Raw genomic sequence first — 16,045 nt, 5'->3', positions numbered from 1 at the left:
AGCTCTTAAGTCCCGATTTTGAATCATACTGATTATCTAAATTATTGCTTCTATTAAAGATACTACAAAAGTTACTAATAAATACCTATTCAACTTCTTAATTTAACTTTTTTTGAAATGAAAAATCACCATTAATCCATCTATTGACCATATCTAAAGCATTATGAGGTTGATCCATTGGTACCATATGACCTGATTCATAAACTCTTAAAAAAGTAAAATGTTTATAATTTTTAACTTCTCCTGCTTCTGTACCATTCAAAGTAATCCACGGTATAAATTCAGTCTTATTAAATTGATCATGATCTTCATAATCTAATACATTAACCCATGCTAAATTACCTAACCAATCACAAACTAAATCTTTATCACCTGCATAAATTAAAACTGGAATTTGTTTTTCTAATAATTGAGTAACATATTGTTGATAAGGTCTCATTACATCAAAATTTGAAGTGAAATGTAAACCTACATCTCTATCACAAGGAGTAAAATGTTTTTGAACCCCCAAAGCTTTTTGAGTTGATGGTAAATTGAAATATTCATCAATATAATTCATTTGTTCATAACATAATGGAGAATCACCACATTTAATTCTTGAATCGTATGGATTACGATCACCACTGTCGGGAACATTGGGTGAAGCTAAAGCTGATAAGAAACAAGTTAATGGGTTTGGATGAGCGTAACATAACAATCCATAGGGTAAAAATCTTTCATAATTAGCATCATAACTTGAACATTCTTCATCAGTATAAATTTTTCCAATTCCTCCTTTTCCACAACCCATATTTGCTGTTTCCTTTGCTTGAACAACTGCATCAGTTATACCATTACCTATTAAAACTGATTTTAAAGGTAAATTAGCATCAACAACACTAGCAGCATATTTTGGAATATAATGACCAGCATATGATTCCCCTGCAATATGAAAATCTAATTTAGCATATTGTGGATATTTCGCTCTAAATAATTTTACAAAATTAACAAAATCAATTGAAGCTTGTTCTGTTGTAAAAGGAATTTCAGATTGATCACCAACTGTTGAAAATCCAACACTTGCTGGTTGATCTAAAAATAAAAGTGAAGCATTTGAATTCCATGCATATGGATTAAAATCAGGTTGAATAGTTGCATTAATCATTGATGGTCCTAATTCCATTGCTAATCCAATATTTGATGAACAACCAGGTCCACCAGATAACCATAATATTAAAGGATCATTAATTGGATCATTTCTACTTTCAAAAAACCAATAAAAAAATTCTTTTTCTGTTTCTTCAATTGAAAAATATCCAGATATTTGTTTAACTGAATCAAAACCTAAAAGTTCTGGAGTTGAATCTAATTGTTTTAATTTATAATTTAAATTAGTTTTTGGTTTAGCAAATGATTTTTTAAAATTTAAAAAATATTTCATTAATTTTGTTTTACCAAATTTTAATTCATTTCTTATCCATTCTTTATGTAAATTCATTGAGTCTTGAAATGATAAACCATTGAATGTATCTTCTTCAATTACCATAGCTTTGAATTCATCATTTAAATATGGTATTTCAAATGGTAATTGAAGAGCTTGAGTAGCTGCAATAAGCGGCAATATTGTCAATGCAAACTTCATGATAAAAGATGACAATTAATTTAGTTGATGTTGTATATTTTGTTGCAAATATTTCAAAGACTTTGTGTGAAATTTATATAAGTATTCGGTGGTAATAAAATCTAAGACGGAATTAAAAAAAAAGTAAACAATAGAATGGAATTTGCGCTTGTATCAATGTTTCATTTAGTGGTTATCTTATCGCGCATATAAATTTAACGAAATTAATTAACTTCATTTGAATGAATGGCATCAGTGCTTTAATTTTGCTAGCAAGTTGAATTTCTCCGTGAACATAACCAGAGAGAAGTATCAACAAAGAGTTATACGAGTCTTTTACCCCGATCCATTGATTAACCGGGGAAAAGTAAAAAATTATACAAGTCTTTTAACCCACATTATATCCAAGGAGTTTCTTATCTATTTAAACTATAATCTCCTGAAATCCACCTGTTTATCAATTCCAAGCTATTCTTAGGTTGATCGAAAGGTACCATGTGGCCAGCATCATATACTCTAACAAAAGTTAAGCCATCAAAGCTTTTAACTTGACCAACTACTTCACCTTCTTGATTTATCCAATTTTTTAAAGGTTGATAAGCAAATTCTTTGGAATCTAATTTATCACAAACATCTAAAAGACCAACCCATCCACACATATAATCCTTATCTCCAGAATAAATCAAAACTGGTATATCATCTATTTCTAATGCTGTTTTTAAATATTGTTGTGATGGTCTCATATTATCTCCTGTCCATTCAAAAGGTTCTGCAATTTCATCTCTACACATTTTAAATTCTAAGTCTTGTTTTACTCCAAGTACTGATTTTACTTCAGGTAAATTCAAATATTTATCAATTGGTTGAGATTCTAAATAACAATCCGAAGTATTAGCAATACAAGGTTTTCTAAAATCATAAGGATTTAAATCTAACTTGTAAAAAGGTTCACCTACTTCTTTTCCCAATTTTCTTGCATGTGTACAAGAATACAATTCACCAGTTAAATAACAAAATTTATCATATTTCTTGAATACATTGTATGTGTTTCTCATTTTTCGACAATCAGAATCATCTAATAATGATTTGTACCCACCTTTACCACATGCCATTGGTTCATAAGCTCCAATTTGCACCAAAGGATCTATAATTCCATTTCCAATCAACACAGATTCAACTTCAAAAGTTATAGTATGCCAATTCTTTTTCAATTGATTTAATAAATTTGGTATATAATGACCAGCATAAGATTCTCCAGCAATATGAAATTTATTTGTTCTATATTGAGGAAATTTATCAAAAAAGAATTCTAAAAATATATAAATTTGTTGAGTTAATGTATCTGTACTTATTGAAGGTAATCCACCATAACTAAAACCTGTACCAGTTGGTTGATCTAAAAAAATTACTGAAGCATTTGAATTCCATGAATAAGGATTATATTTTGGTTTTAAATTTAAATCTATTGAACTTGGTCCTAATTCAAAAAATAATCCATAACTTGATGAACAACCAGGTCCTCCTGTTAACCATAATATCAATGGATCGGTTTTGGGATCATTTCTACTTTCAAAAAACCAATAAAACATATTATTTTGAGTTAAGTCACATTTAAAATATCCAGCGTATTGTCCAATGTTAGGCTTTTCTAGTCCTAATGATTGAATTGAATTTGCAGATAAGGTGAAGGCTGGGAACTTTGCCATAGTATGTATCGATGATTCATGTTGATGTTGATTTTTCACAAATAGTGTTTGAATCGTAGATGCAATAGTGAATGTGCATAATAATAAGAATGTAAGTGTGTTTAGTAATATCATGAGTATATTTCCCTGTCGGAAGTGTTGTACTCAAACAGATTGATAGTCATATGAATGCATTGGATAGTTTAGACTTGTAAGTTAAGGTAAAGCCGTGTTTGTGCTAATTTTTCAAAATGTTGCAAAAATGAATTTTCAAACGGCTTCAAAACTTTTTTGAAAATGAGTTGATAAGTAATTATGAAACTAATTAGTTGACATCAAAGAAGAAGTTTGATCTACTCATAATGTAGTAAAAAAATCTGGGTTTCATTTAGGACCGCAAAAGAGTTTACAAATCATTTTACTGATATCATCCGTTTTAAACTCCAGGTCTCCTTGACTAATCGCTCGTTAACACCGTAAAATTTAAAACTTGATTCAAAACAACAGCGATAGTCTAAAATGCTAATCAGACCAATATTAACTCCGTAAACTCGATTTTCATTAGTTCAACTAGATAAAGGTATCCCGAACATCACAAGACCTGGTCATTTCTTTCAAAATTGAAAAGGGGTTTGTCCTTATCTCGTAAATGGAAATGCAAAAAAAAAAAGATGTAAACATTTACACAGTTTTATAATACTAAAGTAAAATGAAATCTAATCTATAATAAGTACAATTCAATCTGCTTCTATCATAAAGCTCAGTATCAACGCCAATCAAACAATTGGAGTATACAATGACATCTATTGAAACACATATCATAATACAAGCACCCATTGAAGAAGTAACATCTATATTTTTCAATTATCAATCATATCAAGAATGGAATCCATTTTTAGTAAAATTTCAAAAATATACAAATAAATCAGATCCAACATTAAATGTAGGAGATGAATTACAAATAGACTTAAAATTAAAAGGAATGAGTCATACAAGTACAATGTACCCCAAGGTATTACAATCTTCAGATACTATATTAGAATGGAAAGGTGATCTTTTATATGATTGGATTTTTCATGGTTTTCATAAATTTGAATTTAAATCTATTGATAATAATAAAAGAACTGTTGTTAGTCAATCTGAAAAGTTTGGTGGGATTTTAGTATATGTTTTTAAAATATTAGGATTATACAGAAAGACTCAAGAATCTTTTATTGAATTTAATGAAGCATTGAAAGATCAAGTTGAAAAATCTATAAACAAATAGGGATAGACAGTGATACATACGTTGATTACTAGATTCCAATTTTTACTTCTAAAGTCTAAGAAGAATACAATGCTTAATGAATTACGTGGAGAATGAAATAAAAAAACTAATTTAATGTACGATTTTGCAATAACTCTTTTATTCTGTTTTGGCTGGTAAAGTCATAATTATCATAAATCTAACAAGTTTAGAAGATGCTTTGATCTTGTCCCTATAATTTCATATATATTATACATTTCTCGTATATCATGTATCAAATTGCTACCAACTGCTCAATTACGGTTTTGTATTATAACTCTATTTTTATCTACCACGTGTAGTAAAAAAATAAATTATTATTGTACTATTAATTTAACTATTAGTAGTACAAAAATGAAAATGTAACGTTAATTATTTGGTCTAATTAATTTATGAATAATTTATCAAATTTGACAAATTAAATTAATCAATTCGGCTCATCAGTTACTCAACAACTATTGAATCAGCTTCATTCAGTGAATTCTGGACATCCATTTGACTGCTGCAATTGTTTGCAAACCAATCATTTCAATCAATAGGTTCTAATCAATCCTTATCTGTACACAAAATCGAGAAAGGAAAAACTTATCAATTAAGCAACCACTTGAATTTTTACAGTAATTCAGTTTTCATTCACAACTACTTCATCCAACTCATCATTACATTCAATTCTTATCATAAAACTTTAATCAATAGCATAGTTCAAAAATTAGATTTTAAATGAAATTCGGAGAACACCTTAGAAAAGCATTAATTAAGAATTATTCATTCTATTATATTTCTTATGATGATTTAAAACATCAATTAAAAAAAGGTTTAAAAGATAATGATTACACATGGAATAATGAATTAGAAGAAGATTTCCTTAATCAGTTAGAAACTGAATTAGATAAAGTTTATAGTTTTACAAAAGTTAAAAACACTGAAGTTAATAGAAGAATTAAAGAAAGTGAAAAATATGTTCATGAAGTTGTTAATTCATTACATAGATATCAAAATAATGATCCCCTTGTAAAAAATCCTCCACAAGAACAAGATTTTGAAGATTTAGAAGAAGAATTATCAGATATTATTGCAGATGTTCATGATTTAGCTAAATTTACAAGATTAAATTATACAGGTTTTCAAAAAATTATTAAAAAACATGATAAAACTACAAAGTTCCATTTAAAACCAGTTTTTCAAGCAAGATTAAATTCAAAACCTTTTTATAAAGATAATTATGATAATTTAATTGTTAAATTATCTAAATTATATGATTTAGTTAGAACTAGAGGTAATCCAGTAAAAGGTGATTCATCTGCTGGTGGATCTCAACAAAATTTTGTTAGACAAACTACAAAATATTGGGTTCATCCAGATAATATTACTGAATTAAAATTAATTATTTTAAAACATTTACCTGTTTTAGTTTTTAATGCTGATAAAGAATTTGAACCTGAAGATTCTGCAATTACTTCAATTTATTTTGATAATAAAGATATGGATTTATATTATGGAAGATTAAGAAAAGATGAAGGTGCAGAAGCTATTAGATTAAGATGGTATGGTGGTATGAAAAGTGATCAAATTTTTGTTGAAAGAAAAACTCATAGAGAAGATTGGACTGGTGAAAAATCTGTAAAAGCAAGATTTGGATTAAAAGAGAAAAAAGTAAATTCATTTTTAAAAGGTGATTTAAAAGCAAGTGAAGTATTTGATAAAATGAGAAAAGAAGGTAAAAAATCTCCTCAAGAAATTGAAAATTTAGAAAGATTAGCTCAAGAAGTTCAATATAGAATTTTAAAAGAAAAATATAGACCAGTTATGAGATCATTTTATAATAGAACTGCTTTTCAATTACCTGGTGATGCAAGAGTTAGAATTTCTTTAGATACTGAATTAACAATGGTAAGAGAAGATGATTTTGATGGATATGATAGAACTCATGGTAATTGGAGAAGAACAGATATTGGAGTTGATTATCCATTTCCTCAATTAAGTGAAAAAGATGTTTGTAGATTTCCTTATGCAGTTTTAGAAGTTAAATTACAAACTCAATTAGGTCAAGAACCTCCAGCTTGGATTAGAGAATTAATTAGTTCTCATTTAGTTGAAGCTGTTCCTAAATTCTCAAAATTTATTCATGGAGGTGCAACTTTATTAACTGATTATGTTGATTTATTACCATTTTGGTATACTCAAATGGATGTTGATATTAGAAAACCAAAAGTTATTGAAGAATATGGTATACAAAGACATCAAGGTCAACAACAAAGTAGACTAGGCTCATCAACAAGTGGGAATGAATTAGATGAAGAAGAATTTACTGGTGATTCATATACTGGTGTTCATTTTTCAAATGATACAAATCCATTAGAAGATGATTTAGATGAACAAACTCCATTACTTTTACCATCAACTTATAATACAAGAAATTCAAATTCACCAATAAAAAATTTTTTTTATCATTTATATGGACAATTTTTACATTATTTTAATGATGATAGAACTTTTACTGTTAAACCTGGAACAAATTATGATTTAAATTCAACTTTTAAAGATAAATTACCAAAGGGGAAAACCATATGTGTTCCAGTTAGAATTGAACCAAAAGTATATTTTGCAAATGAAAGAACTTTTTTAAGTTGGATAAGTATTGGTATGTTATTAGGTTTTACTGCAACTACATTATTAAATTATGGTACAAATTCTGCATTAACAGCAAGTATTGGATTTTTTATAACTGCTTTATTTACTTTATCTTATGCTATATATAGATATATTTGGAGAGTTATAAATATTAGAGAAAAAAATCCAGTTGCTTATGGAGATAAAATTGGTCCAAATTTAATTTGTTTATTTTTATTTTTAAGTACTTTTACAACTTTTCTTTTTAGGTTTTTGGAATAATTAAACAAATTCATATAATTTAAAAAATTAATTAATTTTGTATAATATTGTAAATCGTAATTTTTAAATTTAATTAATCGTAGAATCCTCTCTTTGCTGAAGTGTAGCTTAACGTTGAGTCGGTTCGGACAGAATTGTTTGAAAACTATAAAATCTCGGAGATAGAGTTTAAACTCAATATTCAGAAATTTTTCTCAAATTAGCTAGGAGACCAATTTTATAGATGTTGAAGAAATTGCAAAATTCGGTAAACTCGGTCCTTACTATAGTTCAGCTCCTAAATTTTGGCGATCTAAAATACAAATCAGATCCCGTCGCAAATCATACCGAATCGGGATTAGACTGTATATAAACACCGAGTTTTAATCTGATAAAATTGATGAAAAAGATAAAAAAAAATTACATGGCTAGTAAAATTATGTCTCGCACTAAAGTTAATAAGGCTATAAACAATATAGTAAATGTTCAATTAAGATCATATACAACGAGACATACTACCACTATCGTGAAAAAATCAATGAGTTCTTTTATCAACAACAATCCAATGCCTGCTACTAAGTCTTTAGCGGAATTATCTGAAAACAATTCAATTTTACCCAAATTTTCAAAAACACCGAAAAATTTCAATACGAATATTTTAGTCGTTGGTGGTTCTTACGCTGGTCTTTCAACAATAAGAGCATTGCAAGTAAATTTGACGAATAAAATTAAAGAATATATCAAAGCTGAACCATTAAAAAAGAAAATAACAATAACTTTAATTGAACCAAGAAATGGATTTTTAAATATTTTAGGAATACCTAAATGTATAGTTGATTTGGAATTTGCTAAAACTCAATATATTCCATTCAATAAACTAGATCATCTTAGATTCAATCATATAATTTCAAATAATAGTGATACTAATTTTGATGACAGTTGGTATGTTTCAGAAAATAAGGAAGAGATTTCAAAAAATATTGAAATAAATTTCATACATGGAGAATGTACATTTTTGGATACATCAATAGCTAAATATAAGCTTAACACAAATGAAATTGATGTTGAAGATACAAAGATTGAAAATTTAATGGGCGAAGTTGAATTTGATTATGTAGTCATGGCATCAGGAAGAGATAGAAATTGGCCAACTACTCCAAAATCACAAACTAATGATATATACCTTGAAGAAATGTCAAAAGCTTATAAAAAAATATCAAACGCCGAAACAATATCTGTAATTGGTGCAGGAGCAGTTGGGATTGAAATAGCAGGAGATATTAAAACAAAATTTCCAAATAAATGTATAAATTTAATTCATCCTCATGATTATTTCCCAAATGAACCATTAAGTATTGAATTTAAATCAATGATTCAAGATTCAATAGAAAGAAATGGAATAAATATTTATTTAAACACTCGTATACAGAAAGAGAATGATCAAGAAATCACTGAAGGTAATTTAAAAACCACAACAAATAAGACAATAGAATCAAACTTAAATATTTGGTGTAATTCAAAATATAATAATTTACAATACTTATCAAATTCACTTAAAAATCAATTTATAACAGAAGATAATCAAATTAAAATAAATGATTATTTACAATTAGATAATTCAATTTTAACAATACCTAATTTTTTCGTATTAGGAGATTTAGTTAATTTACCGATAATTAAATCAGCAGGATGGGCACTTTTTTTTGGAAGACAAACTGCATCAAATATAACAAGTTTGATATTTGAAAATAAAGTTGTTGAACCATTACCAGATTTATCTAAAATGCCTCGTGGAATGGTTTTAGTTGGAGGAAATGATGAAATTATTAGTGAATTAGCTGGTGATGTTAGTTTAAATCATGAAGGTTATAAAAAGGAATATTTGGATTATTGTATAGGAAAAGTTAGAGCTACACTAGATTTATAATCTATAAAACAAAATATACGATATGTGATATGCAGATTATTTTTTTCATGTTCCCTTTCTTGGAAGTTTCTCAACCGAATTGCATTAATGATTTTAGGTTTTGGTTTAAGGTCTAAGTGTTGCGGTACGGATGTTTGTGATATTTGACTTTTTTTGCAACAAAATAGGAGTCAACCCAAATTCAGGTTAGAAGTAGCACTAGAATTTTACATAATCACAGGAGTCATACAAACAATTTGAATATTATATACAAGCCTAAGTTTTACAACATAACAAAGTACCTTTCATATATACAGTTTTCGAGTCAGCACTAACAAGACTCAATTCGTATTTCTCTTCATTTGATCCTTTCTGCTCTTTCAAAGTGTCTAATTCGTTAATAGCAATTCCAACTTCAGTATTACAAAAACAAGGATTAAAAGTTCTGTAAGTAAAACTTTTGATCACTTGATTTGGATATTTACACTGAAAATAATACAATAACAATGTAATTTGAAAAGGACCATGAACTAATAAATTTGGTAGATTTTCAATACAATTACTGTATTTGTAGTCATAATGAATTTTATGTAAATTATAAGTTAACATACTATACTTAAGTAGATCTATCGATGTTAATTTGAAATATATTTTGTGTTGAAGATTTGATGGGACTATGTCTTTTGGAGAATCTTGTGGTTGTTGTTGGTGATACAAGTCGTTTGTGTACATCATTACCCTATTTTCAATCAAATTTGGATCTTTATATTGTCCTAAGTTATTGAGTTCATAAAATTTCCTTTCAATAGAAACAAATGCATTATCATTTAAGTAACGAACGTTCTTGACATTTTCAATACATTTCAAAGTAGAATTTATTTGTGGACTTGCTATGAAATTCAAATCACCCTTTACCCATAATCTTCGCAAAAATAATTGATGATCAACTTTATTGTTTAGATCGGTTGGAGCTTGATAATTATCATACCCATCACTCCCTATCATTAAGTTGTTTTGATTGGCAAATAGAAAGTGAAAACCATTATACCAATTTTGGGAATTTACAGTATCGTTCTGCTTGTCTATTTTTAAGACTTGATTTAATAAGTTTTGTAAATTGATTTGCGTTCCTATGGAATATGTGTCCAAGAATGTAAAAGTTTTTTGCTTGATATTATTTGCCCATTTATTTACTAATTCTTTAGCTACCTTTGACATTACCTAACCATTGAACATTATGTGTGCTAACTTTGAATTGGATAGTAGTTAAATTAATTTCGTATTAGATTAAAATTATGGAAATTTGGTACTCGAACTTTGTGTCAGAAATCTCAAATTTTGTGTCTTCAAATCATACAGGTAAATCTCATCTCCTAAATAACATATCATATATCAACAATTCAATAAATAAGAACGATGAGTACAACCAGTGAAGCTTTGAAAAATATCAAAAATAAACAGAGGAGGCAGAAGGTATACACAGACATTAAAAAGCAAAAGGAAAAAGAACGTCATAAGTTAAGAGCTGAAAGAGCTGAAGAAGAAAGATTAAATCCTGAATTGAAAGAAATAAGAATTGCTCAAAATGTACCAGATACGATTGACTCCAAAAGAATATACGATGAAACTATAACTCAAGAAATAGAAGGAAATGATGAATTTGAAGAATATTTTCAAAATTTAACAAAGGACCCAAAAATATTGTTAACAACATCAATAGGCGCTAAAAAGCCTGCTTATGAATTTGCAGATATGTTAATGGATTTCTTACCAAACGTCACTTTCATAAAAAGGAAGAAAGAATATGATATTCATCGAATTTCTGAATTTTGTTCGAATAGAGAATATACTACATTAATGATAATAAATGAGGATAAGAAGAAAGTAACTGGTTTGACAATTATAAATTTACCCCAAGGTCCTACTTTTTATTTTTCAATAAGTTCAATAATTGACGGTAAAAGAATAAAAGGTCATGGTAGAGCAACTGATCATCTACCTGAATTAGTATTAAATAATTTCAATACAAGATTAGGTAAAACCATAGGAAGATTATTTCAATCCATATTCCCTCATCAACCTGAATTACAAGGTAGACAAGTTATTACATTACACAATCAAAGAGATTATATTTTTTTAAGAAGACATAGATATGTTTTTAGAAATGAAGAAAAAGTCGGATTACAAGAATTAGGACCACAATTCACTTTAAAATTAAGAAGAATGCAAAAGGGTATTAGAGGAGACATAATATGGCAATTTAAACCAGATATGGAAAGGGATAAAAAGAAGTTTTACTTATAGATATATTGTTTTTCAGTGAAACTTACTTAGTCAATACGAATGCTATACAGTTTTTCTTAATGAATGAAAACAGCAAGTTACTCTTTACTATCAATTTTCTTGACTGAATTCAACTCTATAATTTTTGGTAATAGATTAAATGATTATTATTATCAGGCGTGATCCATTTCGATCGTTGAACGCGCACTTTTTAATTTTAAATTTCAATTTTATTTTATCATAACAATAGACAATAAAATTATATTTTTTTACAACCTTTGTTAGACCTAATAACTTCGGACTTTTATACCATATCAATAAACAATAGACCATTACTATCACCGCTCATATTATATCATCCAAATTATTTGATCAAGTCACATCATAATATACATCATTTCATTCACATACTCAATTTGTTTCTACCTATAAATACATATCAGTTATTTGTCGCAGGGTCCAATTCAATACAATAAAACTACCTATTACATTAATTTTCAAACTTCATCATAGCATAAAATAGTGTCAAGATTCCGTTAATCATTAAAGAACCTATTAATTGACATACTCGCGGGAAATGGATAGTGCTGGTGTGCAACAAATTATATCTGCTTTAAACATAGTGTATGACCCCAAGTCAACAAATGATCAAAGAAGAGAAGCTCAAAACTTTTTAGAAACTATAAAATCAAATGATGAATCACCATACTGGGGGTTTCAATTAGCATTACCTGAAAATAATGGGTCAAATTATATTGTGAGACATTTTGGTTTATCTCTATTACAATCATCTATTAGATATAGATTTCAATCATTTGATTCGACTAAAATTTCGGCTATTAAAAATTGGATAATTGAGCTAGCCAATAAAACTGAAAGTACTGATCCTCATTATATTAAAGAAAAAATAGCTTTTTTGTGGGTTGCGTTATCAAAAAGAATATGGGGTAGTTATTTAGTTAAAACAAGGGATGATCAAGAGGATATAGAGAATAATCTCACAATAAATATGGGAAATGATGTGGAAAATGATAAACCTATAATACAATCTGGAGAAAAACGTAAAGTTTCACCACAAGAAGCAGAGAGCGGTTGGGTCTCCATGGACTCTGACTTATGGCATTTATGGAATAGCAGTGTCACATGTCGTGAATTGTCATTAATAATAATAAGAACCCTATTTGAAGATATTTATTTATTGGATGATCCGACAGCATCAAAAAATAGTGCCATACTAACTCAATTATCGATGTTGATTGTAACTCCTAATAAGATTTTAGATCTGATTTACGAAAACAATGAAACGATATCGGTGTGTAAGGCATCAATTGATGGTTGGTTTATTGCATGGTCTACTTTCTTGCAAGATATCATATCCAATAGTGAATATAATAATGACGATTACCAAAAATTCATAACTAAAATACTTGGAGCTTTTAAAACATGTTTACACTGGATAAATCCAACAGTGCTAAGGGAGCAAAATATTATGCAAACCATGATAAAATTATTGACTTTGAATGACGTCAAAATCAAAACTTTAGCTGTTGACTGTCTACATATAATATTCACTAGAACTTATTTGCAAGATGAGGATTTCGAATTTTTCATCGGATCAATTTTCACAATTGAAGGTATCAATAAATTATCTGAATTTTATCAGTCATTGCAACTTGATCCGGATGATATTGATGAACAAATTTATTCGTTATTGAAGAAAACAGTAGAAATGATAGTTTCATTGAGTGAGTACTTAAATATATCGTCCAAACATAAGGTTGATTGGGATCGAAGTGACATTGATGGGTACCTCAAATTAGTTTTAAGAACGACAGATCATCCAAGTTTAATTATTAGTGGATTATCATTACAAATGTGGGTAACAATATTACGATTTGACGAATTAAGCGCCAAGCCACAAATTATAAATGTCATGATGCAACTATTAGATATCGCAGCGGATAGAACTATAAATTTTTTGCTAGACGATGAACATATATCCAAAAAGTTTTTTGATGTTGATTTTGACTCGACGCCAGATGCAACAAGTTTTTTGCAGAATTATCGAAAATTTAATGAAGATATTATAAGAATAACGGTTTGTAAAAAACCGGAAGATGGATTATTATGGTTAGAAAATAGATTACAAAATTTTTTTAGTTCAGATCTAGGAAACCAATGTATTAATAATTACAATATTGATGAAAAATCTAAGGCATTTAATTATGGATCGTCACAGTTCAATACGATAGAAAATAGTATAAGAGGTATATCAAGATGGAAAATCTGGTATCACGGTGAAGACTTTGATGAAATTAATGACAGGCTACATAAGCTAGTTATTCAATTAGGTGAAAGATTACTAGCTATGAATCTAGCTTCACCTTTAATAATACGAAGACAAGTTCAAACTTTGGTCCAATTTGCACCACTTTTAAAAGATGTCAACAGTCCATTGATGTTTCAAATTTTAGAAAAAATTTTAACAACAGCCACATTCCCCTACCCACCTAACATCTCGGATGATGACTTGGAATTAATAAGAGACTTGAGAGCAAGTTGTGGTACTGAATTAAATAGACTAGCGTACATTATGCCGGAAGCGTTAAAAAAGATTTTTAATGATTTGGAGAATGTCGTTGCTAACATACTATCCTCCAAAAAAGTTAGTGAACATGAAAATGTTGCATTCAAATCGTTCTTGTTAGTTATAGCTTCCAGGTCCTCAATTGATGACAAAAATGATTTATTTGCTAAAATTGTTGATCCTGATATTGCCGCTTGGTCAGCTCCTGAAACTGAGAAGGGTCTTGCCGACTTGCATTGGTTCATGGAAAGAATAGGTATAGTTCAAATTGCATCGTATTTTCAAAAAAGAGGTATCACCGCTAATACAAACCTATTGGAGGCTAAGATGGATGATGAGGGTAAGCAATTGAAAACAAATTTGAAAGATCATTGGAGTTCAATCTTCCCTATTAGAGCAACTAGAATTTTTATTCAATATAGTATAGAAAAATTAAATCATGATCTGCCTGAATATATCAATTTATTAAAATTATGGAAACCAAGAGTGCAACCCATTGTACCACATGTTTTACAGTTATTGACTCAAATACAGGCTTACCATAATCCAGCCAATTGGAAAGATTTACCTGCTGAAGTTCAAAGTTTTGTCAAATATAGTTGTACTGAAAGGTTTTGGCAACAAGGTGTATCAATCCAATCTAAGGAGACTTTTATAGAAGAAAATGTCAAAGCTGCATTAACCCTACGAGACTTTGCTGATTCAGTTGGGCATTTGATAAGATATACTAGAGAATATGCATTCCTTACTGTTGGATCATTGGCTCAATTAGAGGACACATTATATGAAATACCAGGTATAGCATCAAGAATCTGGAAAGCAGTTGCTGGAGATACGGTTGGGGTTACATTACATTCATGGAAACATATGATCAATAGTTGTTTGAGAGTTGTCATTAAATTTTGTCCAGTAAAATTTGTTGAAGTATTCATGAGCGAATTATTGCCTCCGGCGTTGAATGATATTGACGAATTAATTGTGTCAAAATGGGATAAAGTTTACAAGAATGGCCTTCAACTACAAGGAAATGAAGATGATGAAACATTATCGGAAGAAATGATGGAGGAGCATATGTTGAGACAACTCACTGCTACTGTTGTCAGATTATTAATGGACGTTGTTGGTCAATTCAATTCCAAGACAATGTCAAATACTCAATTTGCATGTAGAAAACTAGTTATAGAAAGAAAAGAAGTTTTAGCACCATTCTTGAAAATTTGCTGCCATATAATTACTTTCAAAGATACAAAATGTTCATTTAATACAATTCTAGTCATTAGAAACATAGTTACAGAAGTAACTTTAAAAGATGACGAAGTTGATAAATTTTTAAGTGACTACCTAATAAAAGCATTACTACAAGTGTTATTAGATGATTATTTTGTTGAAACTCATGGAGAAGCAGCATTAGCATTAACATCATTATATTGTCAATTAAGATTGAAGGATGATTATGCAGCAAGAGTCTTGATAGCAAATTTACCAAATATAAAACCACAACACATACTGAATTTCGAAAGTTTATTAGTCTCATCTAGATCAATAAGGCATCAAAGATCAGCTCTATTGGAATTAATTAAAATATCAAAAGATAATGGTTCAATGAATGATAATGACGAATTAAGTAAACGAAAAAAAGAACTTGATAGTATTACGAAAAGAAAAAAAATCGGTGCAGAAAACTCAGATGTTATGAACGACCCATTTGTGGAAAATGGAGCATTAGGAAATTTATTTGGGGATGAATAGATTGTATTCTGTGTTTTGTATCAAAATAGATATCCATATATAGTTTCATAAATAATCGTAACACGAATATAAAAATTTT

The 16,045-nt window shown here is 28.7% G+C and overlaps 8 protein-coding genes across 8 annotated transcripts; 5 read left to right on the top strand and 3 right to left on the bottom strand. All coding sequences in view use genetic code 12, as the record gives it.

The window, feature by feature from the left end:
* Positions 1-97: 97 nt before the first annotated feature.
* Positions 98-1,621, bottom strand: KGF55_001012 (S10 family peptidase; the record flags this gene model as incomplete). The annotated part of the gene is made up of 1 exon (XM_051755545.1): positions 98-1,621. One exon carries the CDS (start codon positions 1,619-1,621, stop codon positions 98-100), a length of 1,524 nt encoding a protein of 507 aa, XP_051616054.1.
* Positions 1,622-2,016: 395 nt separating this feature from the next.
* Positions 2,017-3,420, bottom strand: KGF55_001011 (S10 family peptidase; the record flags this gene model as incomplete). The annotated part of the gene is made up of 1 exon (XM_051755544.1): positions 2,017-3,420. One exon carries the CDS (start codon positions 3,418-3,420, stop codon positions 2,017-2,019), a length of 1,404 nt encoding a protein of 467 aa, XP_051616053.1.
* Positions 3,421-4,081: 661 nt separating this feature from the next.
* On the top strand, positions 4,082-4,552 carry KGF55_001010 (uncharacterized protein; the record flags this gene model as incomplete). The annotated part of the gene is made up of 1 exon (XM_051755543.1): positions 4,082-4,552. The coding sequence occupies one exon, from the start codon at positions 4,082-4,084 to the stop codon at positions 4,550-4,552; it is 471 nt and encodes a 156-aa protein (XP_051616052.1).
* Positions 4,553-5,290: 738 nt separating this feature from the next.
* Positions 5,291-7,462, top strand: VTC4 (Vtc4p; the record flags this gene model as incomplete). The annotated part of the gene is made up of 1 exon (XM_051755542.1): positions 5,291-7,462. The coding sequence occupies one exon, from the start codon at positions 5,291-5,293 to the stop codon at positions 7,460-7,462; it is 2,172 nt and encodes a 723-aa protein (XP_051616051.1).
* Positions 7,463-8,006: 544 nt separating this feature from the next.
* On the top strand, positions 8,007-9,368 carry KGF55_001008 (uncharacterized protein; the record flags this gene model as incomplete). The annotated part of the gene is made up of 1 exon (XM_051755541.1): positions 8,007-9,368. One exon carries the CDS (start codon positions 8,007-8,009, stop codon positions 9,366-9,368), a length of 1,362 nt encoding a protein of 453 aa, XP_051616050.1.
* Positions 9,369-9,623: 255 nt separating this feature from the next.
* Positions 9,624-10,352, bottom strand: KGF55_001007 (hydroxyacyl-thioester dehydratase; the record flags this gene model as incomplete). The annotated part of the gene is made up of 1 exon (XM_051755540.1): positions 9,624-10,352. One exon carries the CDS (start codon positions 10,350-10,352, stop codon positions 9,624-9,626), a length of 729 nt encoding a protein of 242 aa, XP_051616049.1.
* Positions 10,353-10,763: 411 nt separating this feature from the next.
* Positions 10,764-11,651, top strand: RPF1 (rRNA-binding ribosome biosynthesis protein; the record flags this gene model as incomplete). Its single annotated transcript, XM_051755539.1, has 1 exon — positions 10,764-11,651. The coding sequence occupies one exon, from the start codon at positions 10,764-10,766 to the stop codon at positions 11,649-11,651; it is 888 nt and encodes a 295-aa protein (XP_051616048.1).
* Positions 11,652-12,207: 556 nt separating this feature from the next.
* Positions 12,208-15,966, top strand: MSN5 (karyopherin; the record flags this gene model as incomplete). Its single annotated transcript, XM_051755538.1, has 1 exon — positions 12,208-15,966. One exon carries the CDS (start codon positions 12,208-12,210, stop codon positions 15,964-15,966), a length of 3,759 nt encoding a protein of 1,252 aa, XP_051616047.1.
* Between the last annotated feature and the right edge of the window lie 79 nt (positions 15,967-16,045).

The sequence above is a fragment of the Candida pseudojiufengensis genome (genome assembly GCF_024610245.1).
Source record: "Candida pseudojiufengensis strain CBS 10847 chromosome Unknown scaffold2, whole genome shotgun sequence".
Classification (NCBI taxonomy): domain Eukaryota; kingdom Fungi; phylum Ascomycota; class Pichiomycetes; order Serinales; family Debaryomycetaceae; genus Lodderomyces; species Lodderomyces pseudojiufengensis.
The sequence above is the reverse complement of the archived record's forward strand: the minus strand, read 5'-3'. Positions and strand labels throughout refer to the sequence as shown.